Consider the following 20,266-nt stretch of genomic DNA (forward strand, 5'->3'; position numbering starts at 1 on the left):
AACTGACTTCACCAGCCAGCAGGGGATGAAAAGTCAGTCACTTCTAATGCTTTTTCTTCTGCTAATTGAGCCAAATTACCTCCACAATAAAGTAGCAAAATTCCATAGACAAATCAGAAGAAGAGAAGAGTCATCTGGCCGAGAAGAGTCATGCTGATTCATGACCTGCCAAGCTAATATCGGCCCCTTTCTCTTGAAAGACAGGATTTGCTTTGTAAAGGGGAATGTCACAAGCTGTCTAGCAAGAGAAAGGAGACGTGGTTAGCTCAGGAGCTCGTGAATCAGCGTTTACCCTTCTCAGCCAGATGACTCTCCTCTACTGATTTGTATATGGTGCAGTAAACTATGAAACCTAACTGCGTAGGAAAATGGGCCCATTAAGAAAAGAGAGGGCTTTCGAAGTGATTGATTTTTTTTTTCATGCCCAGCCAGCCTGTGAAATTAGTATTAGGGGTGATATGGTGGTGACGGGTTCACTTTTAAGGAAAAACGAATTTTATATATACATATATAATTGGTTTTGTTTTAAAAACCATATATGAAAAGGCTCAGTTTCTCTAATTAATCTATCACCACTTGGGTAATCCTCTCTAACCAGCCATATCCCTTGCAGCATAAGTGCATCATTACATAGTGACTCTCCATTCTGGTTCATAGAATGGGTCGTGATGACGGGACCAACTATAGTATATGATGCCCATATTCCCTAATAGAATACATGAACAGTGGTTGTTTTTAATGAGATTAGCCCTATAAAAGTATATCTCCAGTTCAAGACTTCTTACGTGTCAACCATTAACTGGAATTTCTACTGATTTCTGAATGGAAGCTCATCAAATTTTAGCTTGGAGGTATTCACGTTTTTTCTAAGTTTATTGGCACCCATAAAACAAACTAGGACTGCAAATGCACACGCTTCTGACTATAAACAGCACTCAATATTACACTGGAAATGTGAGATGTTAGGAGTATGCCTGAGAATTACCTTTGTATTAGTTATGGATTTTGGTTTTTCAGAAAACCTCCTGGGATGGCATGGACCAAAGTCACATTCTACAGAAAATCTCAAAAATGGAAGTTTTAGCTCCCTGCCAACTGCTACTGCCAATCTCACGTGGCCAATGCTGCCTAGCATGCCTAAAGACTATCACATACTAGATCAGGATATTGAGGTAAGCTTGTGAATATTGGCAATATGGGATCTACAGATGTAGCAAATGTTAACTTGTTATTGAACGCATTATGATAACTACAGTGTACTACAATGCTGTAAATTAAGTTATCAGGATGCGCAATTCATTTTAATGATTGCTGCATCTGTATGGATGGAGCTCCATGTGGCGCAGAGTTTTAAGGCAGCTGAAATGCAGTTCTAAGCGCTTGCTCATGACCTCAAGGTTGCAGGTTCAATCCCTGCTTGGTTCAGACCAGCTCATGGTTGACTCAGCCTTCCATCATTTCGAGGCCGGTAAAATGAGTACCCAGCTTGCTGGTGGGGTGGGAAGGTTAAAAAAAGAAGACTGGGGAAGGCAATGGCAAACCACCCCGCAAAAAGAGTCTGCCAAGAAAACGTCACCCTAGGAGTCGGTCATGACTCTGTGCTTGCACCAGGGGACTTTACCTTTTTTAACATCTGTATGTAAATTAAGTTATCCCGATAACTATATATATTCTATCTATCTTCGAACTATGAGAAATGTGTATAAAATTACAATATAGTTGCAACATAACAGATAGGAAGGTGAAATAACTATGTTCCATAGCGCCTCAATGAATCAGCCTCTTGTGGAAAGTATGAATTCTAGATGTAGTTGATTATCATTGGGAACAATGGAAGGGAATGTTGACCTGCCAGAGTTGGTGCCATGCTTTCTGAATTCAGAACCGCGGATTACAAAAGATAATAGCTTGTATTGTGAAATGTTTGGCTGATAGTAATATGATCCTTTCCTTTTTAAATAGCGCAAATGCACTGCAAATGAGCACTCTTAACCCTTTTGCATTTGCTGATGTTCTTTTGTACGTGAATATGTAACTGTTGCGGATATGATGTCCTGTGTGAGTTGAGCATTGCGAGTCTTAAGGTGCCCATTAAATTAAAAGTTGATGAAAATGGACAATTTCAATTAAACAATTGTTAGTCGGTGAAATTTAAGAAGAAGCTGATGACAGACAATGTGTCGGGCAGCGCTACTCATATGAATTGGATGCTTGGTTGCGGTTGCAGGGCTCCCTGGATTGACCACTACCCTTACATAAAGTAGTAACATTGAAAATTAGGAGTAATGACAAGGAGTAGTGATAAAACTTCATTAGACATGACAACACAATATAATATAATTGGAACAAGTATGCTATATCACATCACCTGGATGGAACTTTACGCCTGTGTTGTACAATATGGGATATATATCCTATGATAATGCAGTCCGTATAGTTATACTAAAATGTACTCTGGTAGTGCAGCATCCAAGGAGTGGGCCCACAGCCGAGGGAATAGCTTGATAGATAAAGGCCTTGTCAAAGGGCTCTACCATTTCCTCCCCTGGCAGAAGCTCGGGACCTGACCAAGTTACTGCTGGGGTAGGTCACAGGGAAAAGTAACCGGAGGTCACCTGTAGTCTTTGTCACACTTGACGCCACCGATCTGTCCTCAGCGGTGAATCTGCATGATAGAATAAAGTAGTCCACACACAGTAAAAACGTTCTGGGCAAAACCAGAAACGAGTAGTAGTATCAGTTTACTGTAACTTGATATATTCAAATGACCTCAACGGTTGGGCACAGATACAACAAAATAAAGTGGTGTGACAGGGAGGACTCTCTGGGTATTCTGGATGATCCACAGTCCCAGTTATCTGTGTGATCCCACTCCCGGCGACTCTCTCTCACTCTCTACCGGTCAACACTCGCGTTACTTGTGCTTTCCCTTAGCCATACTGCAGTCTTCCTCTCTCTCTCAGTGCTTAGCGGTAGCACTGGCATATCCTGGGTAGACTAGGCCCAGGCAAAGCGCAAGGGATTCGCTCGGCTTCCTTCATTCTCTCTACACACAGACCGATCAATGTCTGTGTGGCTCACTTGCTTACTCCCAGACTAACTACTACTGGGACTCCAGACTCTCCTGCACTGCACCTTGCAAACATATGTATACCACACAGTCACATGACACACAGTGATTCATTTTCCAGACATAACCCATTCAATCCTGCAGAGGAGCAATACAGACAATCCAAATGCATACCACACGTAAGACACTGACAAGACAATAGCACGAGACAGACCTAATATATTCTGGAGGGGCCCCACTAACTCTGGGCCACTACAGTAGTACTCTTTGTACATTATTTAGTGCAGCTGTATTGTAAGGCTTTGTTCACATGGCAGAATCCACCATTGAAGTTCCACGTCGACTCCACCTGTAAAACTGCGGCAAAACTCTGCAACGATCCTGCTGCATTTCTTTCCTGGTGATTCACATGCATATTTAACTCTGTCAATGGACAAAATCCTCATGCAGATTTCCACTGTGTTTCTCGCAGATCGCCGTCAAGATGAAGTGAAATGTCACATGTGGAAACTCATTGGGATTCCTCTTGTGGATTTTGCCCATTGACAGAGTTAATAGGCATGCAGATCTGTGGCAAGTTAGATGAGGATTTCTGCCACGGTTTTACAGGCATGTGGAAAATTCTGTACAGTAGTCTGCTTTTACATACATCTACCGTAGTATCATACCCACATGGGTATACATCTCTACATGGATGTGTATATAGATAATAATACCTTAGCCAGGCTCCCCTTAGGTTCTGTACACCCTACTAACATTGGTTGTTTCTATTGTAGATATACTGTCGAAAAAGGTGATAGTGACTGAATCATCCGGTACTTGCCTAACAGCCTTATTGACCTTGTTGTCATACCTCATTGCCTATGCCTGGAAGTCATGTGATTTTAAATAAAGCCTTTAAATATATTGCAAATTATTTGAGAGTGCCGTGGAATTTCTACTCTTCTTCCTGGGTGTGCAAACTCTTTGGTAAAACGCAGAAAATGGTTTGGTACCGTGTTAGCCAGTAGATCAAAGTGTGATTGTTCTCAGTGAGAGAAACCAAGTAATTTTGGAGATATGATGCCTTTTAATTGCTAACAAAAATCTATGATGTTAATGCTAAGATATAAGCTTTCGGACCTCACAGGGTCCTTCATCAAGCCATAATGAAATAGATCTGAAGAGGCATGCATATATATACACACTTGGCAAGGCACAGACATGGTGGGATTAATTTGCACTTAAAAGAATATCGCAACAGAAATACAAACATAGATGTGAAGGTTTTCTGGTCCATGAATTAATGTTAACACTGCTGACCTGATGATCTCTTATCTGTGTTACAGATGTCTCATACTTCCCATTCACGCACAAATCCTTTTGAATTCAGCCCAATGTTGAAAGTGTCAAAAGTTGTTACAAATTTGTATTCCCAAATTCTTGTATGGCATTAACATCATGTATTTTTGTTAGTCATTAAACGGTATCATATCTACAAGATTACTTGGTTTCTCTTACTGAGAACAATTACACCGGATTGTTTGGGAAATGTCTAGTACTCGATGTGTGGCCTAATTGAGCTGTGGTGTAGTGTATCCCCCTATGGTCCTGTTATGGTGGAACATACAGTATTCCGAGTGATATAGAAGGCTAGTATTTCTTCTTCCTTCACTGTTGACTTGTCTGCTCTTTGAGCTTTGCTCAATCCCCGGGATTTTAACAAAATAATGATCTATAAGTGGATAATAATGACAAGTGAACATAGTATTCCTATAACTGAATGATCTGTTCTTTTGTAAGTGACTATGGGGACATTTTTTAAGCTTGATTAATGCAACAATATATAGAGTAGTCTATGAAAAGATATTAGTAATGGTTTATTTCAACTTATGATTTAAAAGGGTATTCCAATCATTAGCGTGTAATGTATGTCCTGTGGATATGTAAAATGACTGTTCTCAGTTCGTGTCCTGGAGCCATAAAACACTTCTCCTGCTCTGCAGAAATGACTAGTACAGTTGCAAGAAAAAGTGAATCCTTAAGAATTACCTGGATTTCGCCATTGATTACTAATAAAATGTGATCTGATTTGCTAAGTCACCATTACAGACAAGCACAGCCTAATTAACCCCTTAGTGACGAAGCCTGTTTGCGCCTTAGTGACGGAGCCAAATTTTGGAAATCTGACATGCGTCGTTCAACGTGGCATAACTCCGTAAAGGCTTTACATATCCCAGTGATTCTGACATTGTTTTTTCGCCACATGTTGTACTTCATTTAGATTGTAAAAATAGACCGATATAATTTTGTGTATATTTATTAAAAGTACCAATATTGGAAAAATTTTGAAAAAATTGTCATTTTTTCACATTTTCAACCGTAATATCTCAAATATGTCCAAACATACTGTACAAATTTTTGATAAGATATGTATTTCCATCTGTTTACTTTATTCTGAATGCACACTTGAAAAACTTTTGTGTTTTTTTTTAACCATTTAGAGGACGTACAAATTTAACATTACTTTTCAGCATTTTGAGGAGCACTTTGTTTTCCTGCACCAAGCCAAGTTTGCAGAGGCTCATAAGTGTCAGAATAATAGATACACCCACAAATGACCCCATTTTAAAAACTACACCCCTTAGTGTATTCACTGAGGGGTGTCATGAGTATTTTGACCCCACCAGTTCTTTTCAGGAATTAGTTCAATTTAGGGGACAAAAAATAAAATTTCATATTTTTGCAAATATGTCATTTTAAAGACATATTTTTTTCCTATAGAGCCCATGAAAATGAGGATTTACACACCAAAATGGATACCCCCGTTTCTCCCGTGTTCAGAAACATACCCATTGTGGCCCTAATCTTATGTCTGGATGCATAACGGGAGCCAAAACGAAAGGAGTAGTCGGTGTCTTTCAGAACATAAATTTTGCTTGAAGGCGTTTTAGGCCCCATAGCACTTTTGTAGAGCTCTTGAGTAGCCAAAACCAAAGAGAACCCCCACAAGTGACCCCATTTTGAAAACTAGACCCCTTAACGAATTTATCTAGGGGTGTACTGACCATTTTGACCCCACAGTTTTTGAATGAATTCAAGCCAAGCAAAAGGAAAAAATTGTGATTTTCATTTTTTTGTCAATTCTGTCATTTTAAAAACAGCTTTTTTTGTACAGCACACGCATGAATGAAGCCTTTCATCCCAAAATGGATACCCCTGTTTCTCCCGTGTTCAGAGACATACCCATTGTGGCCCTAATCTTATGTCTGGATGCACAATGGGGCCCAAAACGAAAGGAGTAGTCGGTGGCTTTAAGAACATAGATTTTCCTTGAAGGAGTTTTAGGCCCATAGCACTTTTGTAGAGCTCTTGAGCGGCCAAAATCAAAGAGAACCCCCACAAGTGACCCTATTTTGAAAACTAGACCCCTTAATGAATTTATCTAGGGGTGTACTGCCCATTTTGAGCCCACAGTTTTTGAATGAATTGAAGCAAAGCAAAAGGAAAAAATTGTGATTTTCGTTTTTTTTGGCAATTCTGTAGTTTTAAAAACTGCTTTTTTGGTACAGCACACACATGAATGAAGACTTGCACCCCAAAGTGGATACCCCTGTTTGTCCTGTGTTCAGAGACATACCCATTGTGGCCCTAATCTTTTGTCTGGATGCACAACGGGGCGCAAAATGAAAGGAGTAGTCGGTGGCTTTCAGAACAGAAATTTAGCATGAAGGTGATTTAGACCCCATTGCACACTTGTAGAGCCCTTGAGCGGCCAAAACGACAGAGAACCCCCACAAGTGATCCCATTTTGAAAACTAGACCCCCTAACGAATTTATCTAGGGGTGTACTGTGTATTTTTACCCTACAATTTTTGAATAAATCTAAGCAAAGCAGTAGGAAAAAAATTACAATTTTCATTTTTTTGGCAGTTGTATCAATTTAAAAACTGTTTTTTTTGTACAGCACACATAGGGATGAAGACTTTCACCCCAAAATGGATACCCCTGTTTGTCCCGTGTTCAGAACCATACCCCTTGTGGCCCTAATCTACTTAAAGGACGCATGGCTAGGCCTATAATGGAAGGAGCACCCGTTGGATTTTAGGGTACAACGGAATAAATTCCAGGCCCCATTGCCCACTTATAGAGCCATTGAGCGTCCAAAACGATAAAGAACCCCCACAAATGACCACATTTTAAAAACTAGACCCCTTAACGAATTCATCTAGGGGTGTACTGCGTATTTTGACCACACAGTATTTGAATAAATTTCAGCAAAGCAGAAGAAAAAAATTACAATTTTCATTTTTTTGGCAATTTTGTCAATTTAAAAACTGTTTTTTTTGTACAGTTTACATAGGAATGAAGATGTTCACCCCAAAATGGATACCCCCGTTTGTCCCGTGTTCAAAAACATACCCATTGTGGCCCTAATCTACTTATAGGAAACATGGCAAGGCCTGTAATGGAGGGAACACCAGTTGGATTGCAGGGCATAACTGAATAAATTCAAGGCCCCATTGTTCATTGTTCATTTGTACGGAATAAAAATTGACTCCCTAAAATTCCCCCCCCCCCCTCCACGCCCTTTTCGGCGTTCCCCAAATCTTAGATAAAAGTAATAATGTGAACTGTGTGGTATTTCCAAAGACGGGTAATTATGGAGGCTGGTTGGGATGGGCACATGGGGCAATAAAACCGGGTATCCCCCCCCCCCCTTCTCTCTTGCTTTTTGGGAGTCATTTTTTTTACCTCAGTGGCGGGGATGGGGTGTAAAAAGTGGCGCTCTGTGAGTCTCCGTAAGCTTGATGAGGTGCAGCGGTCTCACACAGAAGGCGCTCAACAAGCTGCTCCTGGAACTGCAGGAAGGCGAGCCTTCCCGGGGCTTCTTGTAAATTGCGTATTACAGGTAGCGGTCTGAATAACGCCGGGCTCACGCAGCCGTAGGTGGATCCCGGCTGTGAGCCCGGCTGTGACCCTGCGTACTGCCGCGTAATGTACTGCGCATAACTGCGTACTTACACGGGCCGTCATGCGCAGTACACTTTTTTTTTTGTTGTTTGTATTTCCCGCACCGTCGCTTAGCGATGACATGGGTACCTGCAGCCCGTACACAATGTAGTTGCGTATGGGCTGCGGGTATATCCATGACCATGGAGCACAACGGGCTCTATGTTGCGGATATCCGCGGTAAAATAGAGCCTGCTGCGTTCTCTTTTCTGCGAGTGGATTACGCAATTCCAACCCGCTAATGTGAGCGGAATTGTGTAATCCAATGCGATTGATCTGCGTATTACCGCTAATCAAACGCATGCGGAATCCGTAATTCCTATCCGGTCATGTGAGACCGGCCAAAGGTAGATCGCTACCATTTTTTCACGTGACCGGGGACCGCTCAATGAGGCCACCCGTCACTGCTCCAGGCTCTCGGCGACCTTCGGTCGCCGAGAGCAAGGTGATATTAAGTTTCCTGGGCTCCCCGACTCCTGCGCATGTGTCCGGTGTTTTGCCAGCGGTCGCATGCGCAGAATACGGGAAAGTTCACGGAAGAAGATTGCGTCGGGGTGCAAATATGGAGGCCTCCGGTAAAAATTTTTATCTCCTCTCACCGATCGCATCAGTGAGGGGAGATGAACCTTCACCTTTTTTTAACTTTTACGTGATCGCCATTATTCTTTGGATAACGGCGAACACGTGATCAGAAACCGCTCACCGCGGCCCTCCGTGAAATCTCCAGGCTCTCGGCTAAGTTTTGTAGCCAGGAGCAGGGAGATTTTAAAAAACCACGGCTTTTGCACATGCGCCTGCCACATTGGTGACGGGCGCGTGCGCAGAAGCTGGGTTGAGGTCCGCGGATAAATCCGCAGGCCTTAGGTACGTCGTTTCATCCTCCCTCACGGATATGATCCGTGGGGGGAGATGAAACGCAAGCTTTTTTAAACTTTTTAAAACTTTTTTTTTACTTTTTGCACTTTTTTTTTTTTACCTTTTACCCCTTTTTTTATTTATTTTTTTTTACTTTTTGCACTTTTTTTTTTACTTTACATGATCACTGTCATCCATTGGATGACAGTGATCATGTCCCCAGTGACATCCCTCTGCTCTTGGCTACACATGGCAGCCAGGAGCAGAGCAATTTTGAATTTCCCGGGGCTCGAGCCCCTCTGTGCACGCGCCCGATGTCAATCATCGGGCGCGCATGCGCAGACGGGGATTTCGGGTCCCGGGACATCGGGACATCGCAGAGGACCGGGGGTGAGTATCTTCACCTCCCCTCATGGATCCGATCCATGAGGGGAGGTGAAACTTTACTTTTGTTTTACTTTTTAAACTTTTTCGCGATCACCGCTATCGCAATGGATAGCGGTGATCGGGGGCCCGGGGACCGCTCACAGTGGTCCCCGGTAACACCTCCTGGTTCCCGGCTACCTTCAGGAGCCGGGAGCCAGGAGATTTTAAATTTGCCGGGGACACCCGGGCTTCTGCGCGTGCGCGTGACGTCATCGTCAGGCGCGCATGCGCAGAAGGCCGCCGGCGGGTCCGGGAGGACCAGATCTTCGGGGGACACCGCCGACAAGCCGTGTGAGTATTTTCAGCTGCTGTGATGGATCCGATCCATCATAGCAGCTGAATTACTACTTTTTTACACTGTTTTGTTTACTTTTTTGCGATCGGCGCTATTCATTTTATAGCGCCGATCGCAATGCCGGGGGGGACTGCCCGCATCCTGGGATGACAGCTCCATGCTGTCGGCTACCTGCGGGCACTGACAGCATAGAGCTGTCACGTCCTCAGGCCAGTGGGCATCAATCCAAAGAGGATGCATAAAACTACGTCCTCTAGGATTAAGGCCCACTTTCTGAGGACGTAGTTTCCCGATGGGGCCGTCGTTAAGGGGTTAAACTACTAACACATAAACAGTTCTACCATTCAAGCCTTTTATTGACCACATTCAGTAAACATCCATAATACGGGGAAAAGAAGTAAACTCTGATAATGGCTTTTATAGGAGCCAGTGGCATAGCTATAGGGGTCACAGTTGTGACCCGTCCCATAAGCCAAAGGGTCCAAAGGCCCCCTTTGCCATTATGACAGCCTGCGGACCCTGTGATCTTGTTCCTACACCACAACTCTGAAATCTGCCGGTAAACTCACATAGCCTTCTTCATAGTGAGTCAAGCAGCTACTTCTGCTGTCTGAGCATCCCAACCCCCACATCCCAACCCTTGGCTCATCTTAAGGGCCATTTACACGGGATGATTATTGCTCAAAATTAATTCAAACAAACAAATTTGATCAATAATCATCCAGAGTAAATGCAAAAAAAGTTAACTATTCATTCACGATTTGTTATCTATGACTCTGTCAGCAAAAAATACATTGCTGGATCGCGGACTGCTTGTTCAGTGTAAACGCTCCTCGCTCATCACTTCACATAGAATAAGGAGCTCTGAGCCAGAAGCCAGCGGTGAACTCTGCCTGTCTTAACGCTCTGCACGAGTGCTAACGACCTTAGCACTGACGTCCGCGCTCGTTCAGTCCTTTAGACCACTCTTAAATGGGACATTACACAGAGAATAGAGGAAACTGTTGGGAAAGTGGGGGATGCCAATACAGCAGCAGTAGCTTCCTGAATCACTGAGTGAAGTAGGGGCAGAGCACAAAAAATATAATTCTGTGCAATCCACTTAATTTATTTGGTGATTTCTGAAGGGTGTGTCATAACTTATATGAGGACCACTGAGGGGCACACTATAACTTTTGGGGGGCACGGAAGGGGTGAGCTATAACTATATGGGGACCACAGAGGCGTACTATATTTTTATATGGGAACTTCTGTGGAGTTCATTATATCTGTACAGGGAACACAGAGGGGAGCACTATATCTGTACAAGGGATATTGAGGGGCACTCGATAACTATATGAGGGCCACTTAGAAGTGCACTATAACTATATGGGGACGAGTGAGGGGTACTGTATAACTGTACGGGAATCACTCAGAGGTGCCCTATAACAGTGTTCCCCCAACTCCAGTCCTCAGGGACCACCAACAGGTCATGTTTTCAGGATTTCCTTAGTATTGCATAGGTGATGTAATTATTGTCGGTCCTCAGACATTGCCAGCGGTGTTCTTTCTATAGGATATCCTGAAAACATGACCTGTTGGTGGTCCCTGAGGACTGGAGTTGGGGACCTCTGCCCTATAACTACACAGGAGCATGGAGGGGCACACTGTATAAGGACCGCGTTATTTAGAAGTATACTAAAACTTAGCTGCTGTGTTGAAGCTGCTATAAGTGTTTTCTAACAGATATGTATGTATATGACATATTACATTTTTCTTTCTTTTGCATATGGGTAATGCATGCATTTTGGAGCTTGTCTCCAATCTTTTAAAACTCTACATCTTTTGACCTTAGCACTGCATTGAAGAGCCACCTAAGAGACCCAGCAATGCAGCAGAAGGTTCTTGCACCTGGGCCCTAGCTTTGCTCCTGCTAAAAGCTACAGTATTTGGCTAAAGATGTTTCAATTAAGTAGATACGTTTGGGAGTGTGGGTTGCTTAGGTACTTTGCCTATTTGATAAAGGCATGGAAAGCCTGGTTACTGACAAACCTCTTTTTGAAACTTGTTAGCATCGAGTCATGGTTCACATTAATAAATCTCTCTTAAGAAGCCCTCAGAAATGTTATAACGTTGGGTTGGGATGAGGTTGTGTTGGTGTCTAGTTTTCTTTCTCCTCAAAACTGTGAGACATGATGGTTTGGGGCTGCTTTGCTGCCCCAGGCCCTAAAAGCTTTGTGATCATCAAAAGAACGATTAATTCTAAGATGTATTAAATCATTTTACAGAAGAATATAAGGGCAATGGCCCTCGACCTCAAACTGAAGCAATATTGGGTGATGTAATAAGACAATGACCCAAAAAACGCAAGCAAATCAACTAAAAAATGATTTAAAAAGATGATCATTTGTGTTTTGAAGTGGCAAAGTCTGAGTCCTGTCCTTGACCATATCAAGAGGTTTGTGCATGTAAGGCATCCCAGAAATATTGATCAACTGAAATAAATCTGAAGGGATAAAGGGTCCAATATTCCTCCTCAGCATTGTGCAAATCTTACTTGCAACTATCAGAAATGTTAGGCAGAGGTGATAGGAAGATCTACAGGTTATTAATTTCAGGGATTCACTTTTTATTCCTGCACTGCAGATGTTTACTCAGTGTGCTCAATAAACTACATGAATGGTATAACTGTGTTATTAGCTTGGTGTGATATCCAACTCACAATTATGGACAATTGGCCGGCTGCACATGACTGGGTTTGAATAGCGGAATCAGCTATCGTCTCCCGCAGCATTCTGCACCAATTCAAACTAATAAAGCATCCTCATGTCCGCACACACGAGCGGACAGCAATTGCGATTTTCTGCTCGTGGAAAAAAATCGCAACATGCTCTATTCTAGCGCGGATTCTGCCTACGGCTTCCATTGAAGTCAATGGAAGCCATCCGACCAGCGGCCCTTTCGCAGTTAGGCGTTGATGCGGGAACAGGAGGAGTTTAAGTAACAAAAATCTGTACCGCACACGTCTGACGGCTCGTCTTCCGGACCATTCACAATGCAGAAGAGAAGACGAAATGACAGGTATGCGTGGACACCTTCTGGGCACAGGCTCGGGTTCTGCTGCAGGCTCCCACATGCGGAATCCAACCTGGTCGTTTGCATGTGGCCCTTATTAGTACTTCATACAGAAATCCAGGAAATTCCAAATGGTTAGCTGTTTCTTGCAAGTGCATATCTTTCTAGCATCATACTTATGTGTTTGAATGTTTGCTTACATGAGAATTAACAGAAACAGCACTTCATAGTGCAGGGGGATTAACAAAAAATGTTGAAAAAATAAATAAATTCTCTTTTTTGGTCGTGGGGGGGGGGGGGGGGTATGATAGGTGTGTTGCGTGACACTATTTAACACTCCTGTGTGTGTGTGTATGTGTGTGTATGTATATATATATATATATATATATATATATATATATATATATATATACACAGTATAATGTGTGTGTGTATGTATGTGTATATATATATATATATATGTGTGTGTATATATATATATATATATATATATATATATATATATAAAATATCTATTGTAAATGTGTAAATTGGATGTATTATAAATGTGTATAATGTACTTCGGCTGTCTTGTGGGAGTTTTTATTGATGGCATTTTACCCATTAACTACTATTCTTTGAGGAGTTCTGCATTTGTATTTTTTCTTTTACATACTAAATAAAATATAAATGTATGGTATATAAAATCTATCTGTGGGATTGTCAATTATCACTTCTGAGCTTCATTTTTTGTCACTTTTGTTTTGTTTTTTCTTTTTTTTTTGCGTTTACTGATTTTTCTAGTTGTCGTCATTGCATTGTGAAGGAAGGCTGTTGGTGATGTCGGATGCTTTGTTGTTCTACTGCGGCGGAGGATTTAATTCCCTTCCAACGCTCTCCTTTTTATAACTATCATGAGAACGGAGCCAATATAATCTGCATATGTACCAATTGATGTATTTTAGTGTATAAGCTAGTTTGTGTCTCGCCGCTCGGTCACTGAGAGCGACCAGATGACGTCGCTTTCCTGCATCTAGTGGAAGGTGCCATTCTGGCACTGGAATGCATTGCTGGATAAATTTCTTGCACTCAGTCTCTGGGTCTTCCTCACTTTTGAAGCGCGCTGTGGTCCCATTTTATCCTTTTCTTCTGATTCCTTTATAGAGGATGACTACCCGACACATAAGCCCCCGTCGGCCGCCGCACAGACTGCTGACTATCGCTTTCTCTACTTACACAAGAGCAATAGTCGTTCAAGTGAATGGAGGCAGAGCGGATCGGGATCGGCCCACCCGCCTCCATTCGCATATTGAGGGGCTCCTGGGTACACAGGCCGATTTTTGTTTTTTACTTTTGGCAAAATCCAAGCGACTACTACAAGTGAGCGGTTTCTCACTCAGTGGCCTGTCGGCAGCCACATGTACATGGGACAAATGGTGCCCTAATTTGCTTTTTCCAGTGATAATTCTGGATAAAGCACCCTTAATCTATGTAAATTTCTTATTAGTGTTGATTTAGCATCTTACCAGTTATTACTGTAAAGGATATCATGTGTAAATACATTGGAGAACTTGTGCTGGCTTTGTGCTTGTACATGGCTGCTAGGATTGCAGTATGAAGGAGGGACAGAGCCAAACCCCAAGCCTCTGAAGATACAGGAGGCGGGTTTCAGACTACCCCAGCTTATACTACATGTCTGCATATGTGGACTTAAGTGGAGCAAAACTGTACAAAAGTTCCAGCTTTGCTCCCCTTACTCTTCTCTTCTTCTGAGATCCCTTTTTGTCTCGTATTTTACATTTAGAACTGAGAATTATATAAAGAAAACTTTTCTCTTGAGAGAAGACATTTCATCTTCTTCCAAATCTGGTATCTCTAAAGATCTGACTGGCAAAGGAGCTTTGTGTTCAACTCTGATCAGGTATCTAATGGGTGAACAGCAGGTTACTGAGGAGCAGAACTCGCACAGTGATGGGAGTGGTCAGGATAGGGGAGGTTTCAATTTCTCTTCATTTTGACCCATTATAATTTTTTTTCAATGTCCTGTCAAACCCCTTTAAGGTGCCCATACACATTTGAGTAAAGTTGATGAAAATGGACGATTTCAACTAAAACAAACGATTTAGCCACCTAATAAGACTCATTGTCTGGAAAGAACAGTGTGCCGGAGTGCACTACTCATAAATGGGATGTTTGTTTTTCCGGGTCCCCTCAATTGATCACTACCGTTACAGTCAAAGTGGTAATATTCCAAATTGGGGGTAATGGGGAGCAGTGACGAAACTTTTAGGCTGGGTTTACACAGGGTGGATTTGCAGCGCAAATTCCGGCTGGAATTTCACTGTGGCGATTCTGCCTGCGGTTGCTAATCCCTGGGTTAGCCAGCCATGTGGACGAGATTTCTCAGAAGTCTCGTCCATATGGGAGGGCGAATCTGCGCCACAACTGTGGCTTCTGCTGCGACGGATTCGCTGCATGTCCAGCGGAAAAGCGTGCGGCCAAGCCGCTTCAAAACCCGCGGCTAAGTACAGCGGAAAAGCGTGCAGCCAAGCCGCTTCAAAACCCGCGGCTAAGTACCGCAGGTTTTGAAGCAGCGCTTTCCCGGCAGCAATCTCATGGTTTTTCGCTGCGGCCAAACTTCGAGATTTCCGCCGGGAATACGTCCCGTGTGACCCAGCCTTAGACATGACAAGTATTCTATAGCACATCACCTGGCGGAACTTTACACCTGTGTTGTACACTACAGGATGTATGTCACATGATGATGACACCCACAGGCTTCAGTCGTGATTCTTCTATGACCACTGAAGCCTCTGATTGGCTGAGCGGTCACGTTCACAATGGACGGCATGTCACCACCCCTGACTTCTTCTTGGTTCTGTGCGGTGGGAATCAGGGTTGCAGCACTGGACAGAAATGGACGGGATAGGCAAGTATGCAAATTCTATTGATGATAAGGCAGCAGAGATGATACAGGTCCTACCCTGGGAAAACATATCTATCAAACATTTATGGCACATAAATACATGCCATATGTATCGGAGATGGAAGAATATGTCTTTAATATTCCTACTTCATAGTAAACTTTTTTATTTTTTTTATGTATACGTTTTGTCCAATAAATCGCCCCAAGCATTCTTATGCATAATAATGCCCTGTAATTTTCTTTATGTAATCAGAACACAATTGTATTAACATTAGTCTTTAGAACCTCGTTTCACACTTGAGGCAAAGCTGAAATCTCTAAATAAGCCATGTATTGTTAATTAAAATGTAGGGAGAAAATGGCTTTCTATATTTAATTTAGCAAAGTATTGCTTTGTTTTATTATTCATTTCACAGTTAAGACATAATTATATTATGTATGGAGATTTTTAGATGTATTGGGGACAGATGTAATGTTCCGAACATTGCACATGTCTACTGTCCTTTACAGACAGAGACCAGATCGTTGTCCTTTAATTAGTCTTCTGTAATATTCTACCACTGAAAGGCATTGCTTACACGGCAGAGCTGTGTCCATGAAGCTGTATGGCGCCACATGGAGCTGCTGTGGCCGTAGAAGCTGCGTGAGCCACTGTACACTGCGATATTAAAGAGGGACTGTTATCTCTACTGTAACAGTATGACCCGTGACACAAGAATGCTGGAACATCTTTCCTATAACTCATTGCTCTGTTATTTCTAGAAATAGATTGACAACGGGGTGTTACTAGTTGGGGATATGTCCATACACATTCTGACCCTGCCCACTCGGGGCTTACAGCATCAGACTATGTTGGAACACACCCCTTTGTTAAGAATAGTAGCACCCAATTGTCAACTTAGCTCTATAAGAGGAATGACAGAAAAACGGCCAACTTAGAATTGTACAAAAAAGATGATTATTTCAGGGTGAAGATACGTATTTACAGCCAAATGCAGGTTGGGATTGCTGACAGGCTTTCTTATGAAAGGAATATTTCCTAAAAGGAATTATTTTAGGGAGTATAACTGTGGCAACAGAACAAAAAATCTGTTTGCACTCTGAGGCTATATTTATTCTGTAGGAGTTCTGCCCGAGTCTGTGATAGACAGACGTTGTGTAAAAAGAACAAATTCATTTTGATAGTCCAAGATTGAAAAATCGCTGCATGTCTTAGTCTTGTCCAATTCTCAGACGAGAGTAGAACATGCAAATATGCAGTATCCTGCATGTCAGACAGCACACAGCTAGGGTGTCCGTGGGCGGTCCCATACGAGTTGTGGCTGAGAACCTTGGGCACAATTCGCTCTTGGTCATGTGAATACAGCCTGAGATGTACAGAAGTACAGTGAGGATAAATACATCTCTATACTATATTACAGATCCATGCATTTCAGGGTACATGAACCCTTGACCAAAATAACAAGGTACTTTTTTTTTATTTTTCTATAGTTTGCCAATTTAATGAGTGTGAAAATTCCCTCATTATTATGTCCCACAAGATTATTATTGTTTTTTTAATTTATCATCTGGTTTGACTAACATTTCGAAAGTAACTAAAAAAAATCAATTTGATCAACTGGACAGATCATCAAACGCAATATGAAACTGTCATCTCTTACTGGGACTTTAACCCTTTGCAATCCAATTTTGGATTCAGGGTTTCCTAGGAAATTTTCTCTTTCTGCCATTATACAATGGTGCTATCTGCTGGCTAGAGCCAGTACTGCAGTATTGGGACATGCTGGAGAGGTTCCCCGACAACAGAGCGGCCAGTAATATACAGTAAGGATACCCTGCCGGACGTCTTCCGACATCGGAGCTGTACAGCCTTCAATCAGAATGTCTGAAAACGTCAGACAGTGGATTGGAAAGGGTTAACATAGGACAAATGCTACAGCAGATATATGCATATGAGTCTGAGGGGACTTCCAGGTAGGTGGGTCCTGTGACAAGAGTATCTCTAAGCTTGCTGTGGGGGAGACAGCGCAGCTGGGCAGCACCTTTCTTCAGACCACTGCTTGGAATAGCTTGTAGAAGGCCCTGTCACTAGCCTGCCCAAATGGCTATCCATACAGACCATGGTCTTGTTTTACTTCAACAGGAACAAATACAGGTAGCACTTTTCTGTTGCTACGGTCATCTGGTCCTGAGCTTTGCGAGCAAATTGTGCAAGACTTCATAAACAAAAGCTGTTCTTATTTCTCCGTTCGGACATTGACTTGCAGCCTTCCAACAGGTGGCGCTGTAGAGGTATTGTGCCATCTTTGTATTTGCATATTCCCCAGAGGAGCATGCATGGCCTTCTAAGTCTCCTTACACCTTTTAGTTGCCCTCCTTAGGGAGAACCTGTACCCCTCCCGACTTACATCATAAGCCTCTCACTCAGCCACCCGGCAAAGCTACCTAATACACTGATGAGGGTCAAAAACCCTGAATCAGTGTCTGTACATGGTTATCTTTTCCTTCTGGATGAGACTCTCTGGCTTTTATTTCCGGTGGTCGTCGTAAGGCTGTTCAAAGTCCGGACATTGACTTCCCGGAATGCTGCCTTCTAATAGTTGGCGCTGTGGAGGCATTCTTCCATCTTCCCATTAGAATTTTTTCACTAATTAGCATTTCAACCAAGAAAGAGTAAATTAATTAAACCATTGAAATGTATTTTCCTGAGGCTCTTCACATCTGGAACCTTATTGACTAGATGCGCAAATGGCTCTTTATGCCTTAAAAATGTCATATTTTATTTTATAGCTTGCATTTAGGAATTAGTTGAATATGCTACAATTCTAAATAATTATAGTATGTTGCAGCAAAAATAAACACGTTGGCATTTATCTTGGATGTCTAAATACCCAGTGTTTATTGTGTAACGATGAAGCACACTTAATATGTAATTTCAAACCGTTGAAAATACATTTTGATGAAGGATACATGTTTATCACCAATTAGGCTCCTATCACAGTTTGCATCCCAGCTTTGTTGGGAGGATCTCTAATGGAGACATTGAAACGTCTGACATATACTTTTAGCAGATGTCACTTAGTGCCATCTGCCATCGCAGGCTGCCATTGTATAGTTACTCTCTGCCGACGATAGTGTTGTCTGCTACTATTCCCCGGACAGGGGCCAAATTAGGGGATTCTTTGGGTCATTTTATGGAGCGTTCTTGGAATATGCGATAAACTTAAACTACAGACACAGAGCGATTACCTGAGCAATGCTACTGTATATTTGTGGCTGCGCTATAAGAGAGGGAGCCCCTGGGAAAGCTCTGAGGGTGCATTCACGTGTTGCGGAAATGCTGCTGATTTGTTGCAGAATTTCCACAGTGGATCGGCAGCAAGACCGCAGGTTGGGGTTACAGAAGAAAATCCACAGCTTTTTTCCCCCTCTACATGTGAATATCATTTGATTTAATCCCATTCACTTTAATAGTAAACATTTTTCCGCACTCCTAAAGGGATTACCTGGAGAAATATACTTTCCCGAATGAAGTCTGGGTCCAGCGGTCCAGCACCTCCTCTTCTGTCCTGGTTTTGACACTAGCTCACATGGTACATAGTTTCCTCCCTCTTCCCAGCTTTAGGAACTTCATTTTAATATCTAAGCCAGCCCTTTTATGTGGTGGCTATTGTAGAGGCGGAAAAGAAGGCTTCCATAGTCTGCGAAATAAGTCAACCAGTCAGCCCTCAGCAATGATGTCACCAGACTTGAGAAGCATGATGAGGCACTATGCCACATGATCCAGTGAAGGGACTAAGCCAAAAGTGAATGTGCTAGAAACCCTGGACCCGGACTCTCTCTCTGGATAACCGCTTTCAACCCCTTTGTACCAAAGCCTGTTTGTGCCATAATGACCAACTAACTTTTTTTTATCCTTGCATTCCTAGAGCCACGACTTCTTAATTTGTCTGTCGACATGGCCATACGCGGGCTTGCTTTTTGCAGGAGAAGCTGTATTTTTCAATGGTATCACTTTGGGTACATGTAATGTATTGTATAACTTACTTTAATTTCTTAAGAATTTTTCAGCATGCAGAATAAACAATGTGATATTCTCTGGGTCAGCGTTATTTTCTTTTGTGTCACTACACTCCAAGGGCCATAACATATTTTTCCATAGACTGGCCTCTTTGAGGGCTTGGTTTTTGCACGATGAGCTCTAGTCTTCAATTATCTCATTTTTGGGAACATATAGCTTTTCAATCACTTCTTATTCCAATTTTTTTGTATAGGCAAGATTTAAAAAATCTGCAGTTGTGGCATGGTTTTTTTTTTTTTTTAATGATGTACACCGTGTGTCATAAATATGTTAATATAATTCTCAGGGTCAGTACGATCACGTTGGTACCAAATTTTATAGCTTTTTTTTTTTTTCTTTTATTTGCAACTTTTTCACCCTTTTATTTTTAATGTTTTTTTTGTCTATCGCTACTTCAAACGAACCCTGTACAAATTATTTCACCCATCGGTGTTGATGTGTGAGGTTTTTTTTTTGTGTGGGATAGCTTGTACTTTTTCATGGTACCATTTAATGATCTCTGACTATAAAGCTCATAACATAAATACAGCTCCCAAATAACATTATAGCATATATATATATATATATATATACTATAATAATATAATA

General features: G+C 42.1%; 1 protein-coding gene across 1 annotated transcript in view; it reads left to right on the forward strand.

Moving 5' to 3' along the window:
* The window catches only part of OSBPL10 (oxysterol binding protein like 10), a 361,435-nt gene that overhangs the window by 222,979 nt on the left and 118,190 nt on the right, over positions 1-20,266 (forward strand). Inside the window, exon 6 of the mRNA XM_066584791.1 lies at positions 1,018-1,172. Within this exon, the coding sequence (XP_066440888.1) occupies positions 1,018-1,172 (155 nt within the window). The remainder of the gene's footprint in view (positions 1-1,017; positions 1,173-20,266) is intronic.

Source organism: Eleutherodactylus coqui, chromosome 12 (genome assembly GCF_035609145.1).
Source record: "Eleutherodactylus coqui strain aEleCoq1 chromosome 12, aEleCoq1.hap1, whole genome shotgun sequence".
Classification (NCBI taxonomy): domain Eukaryota; kingdom Metazoa; phylum Chordata; class Amphibia; order Anura; family Eleutherodactylidae; genus Eleutherodactylus; species Eleutherodactylus coqui.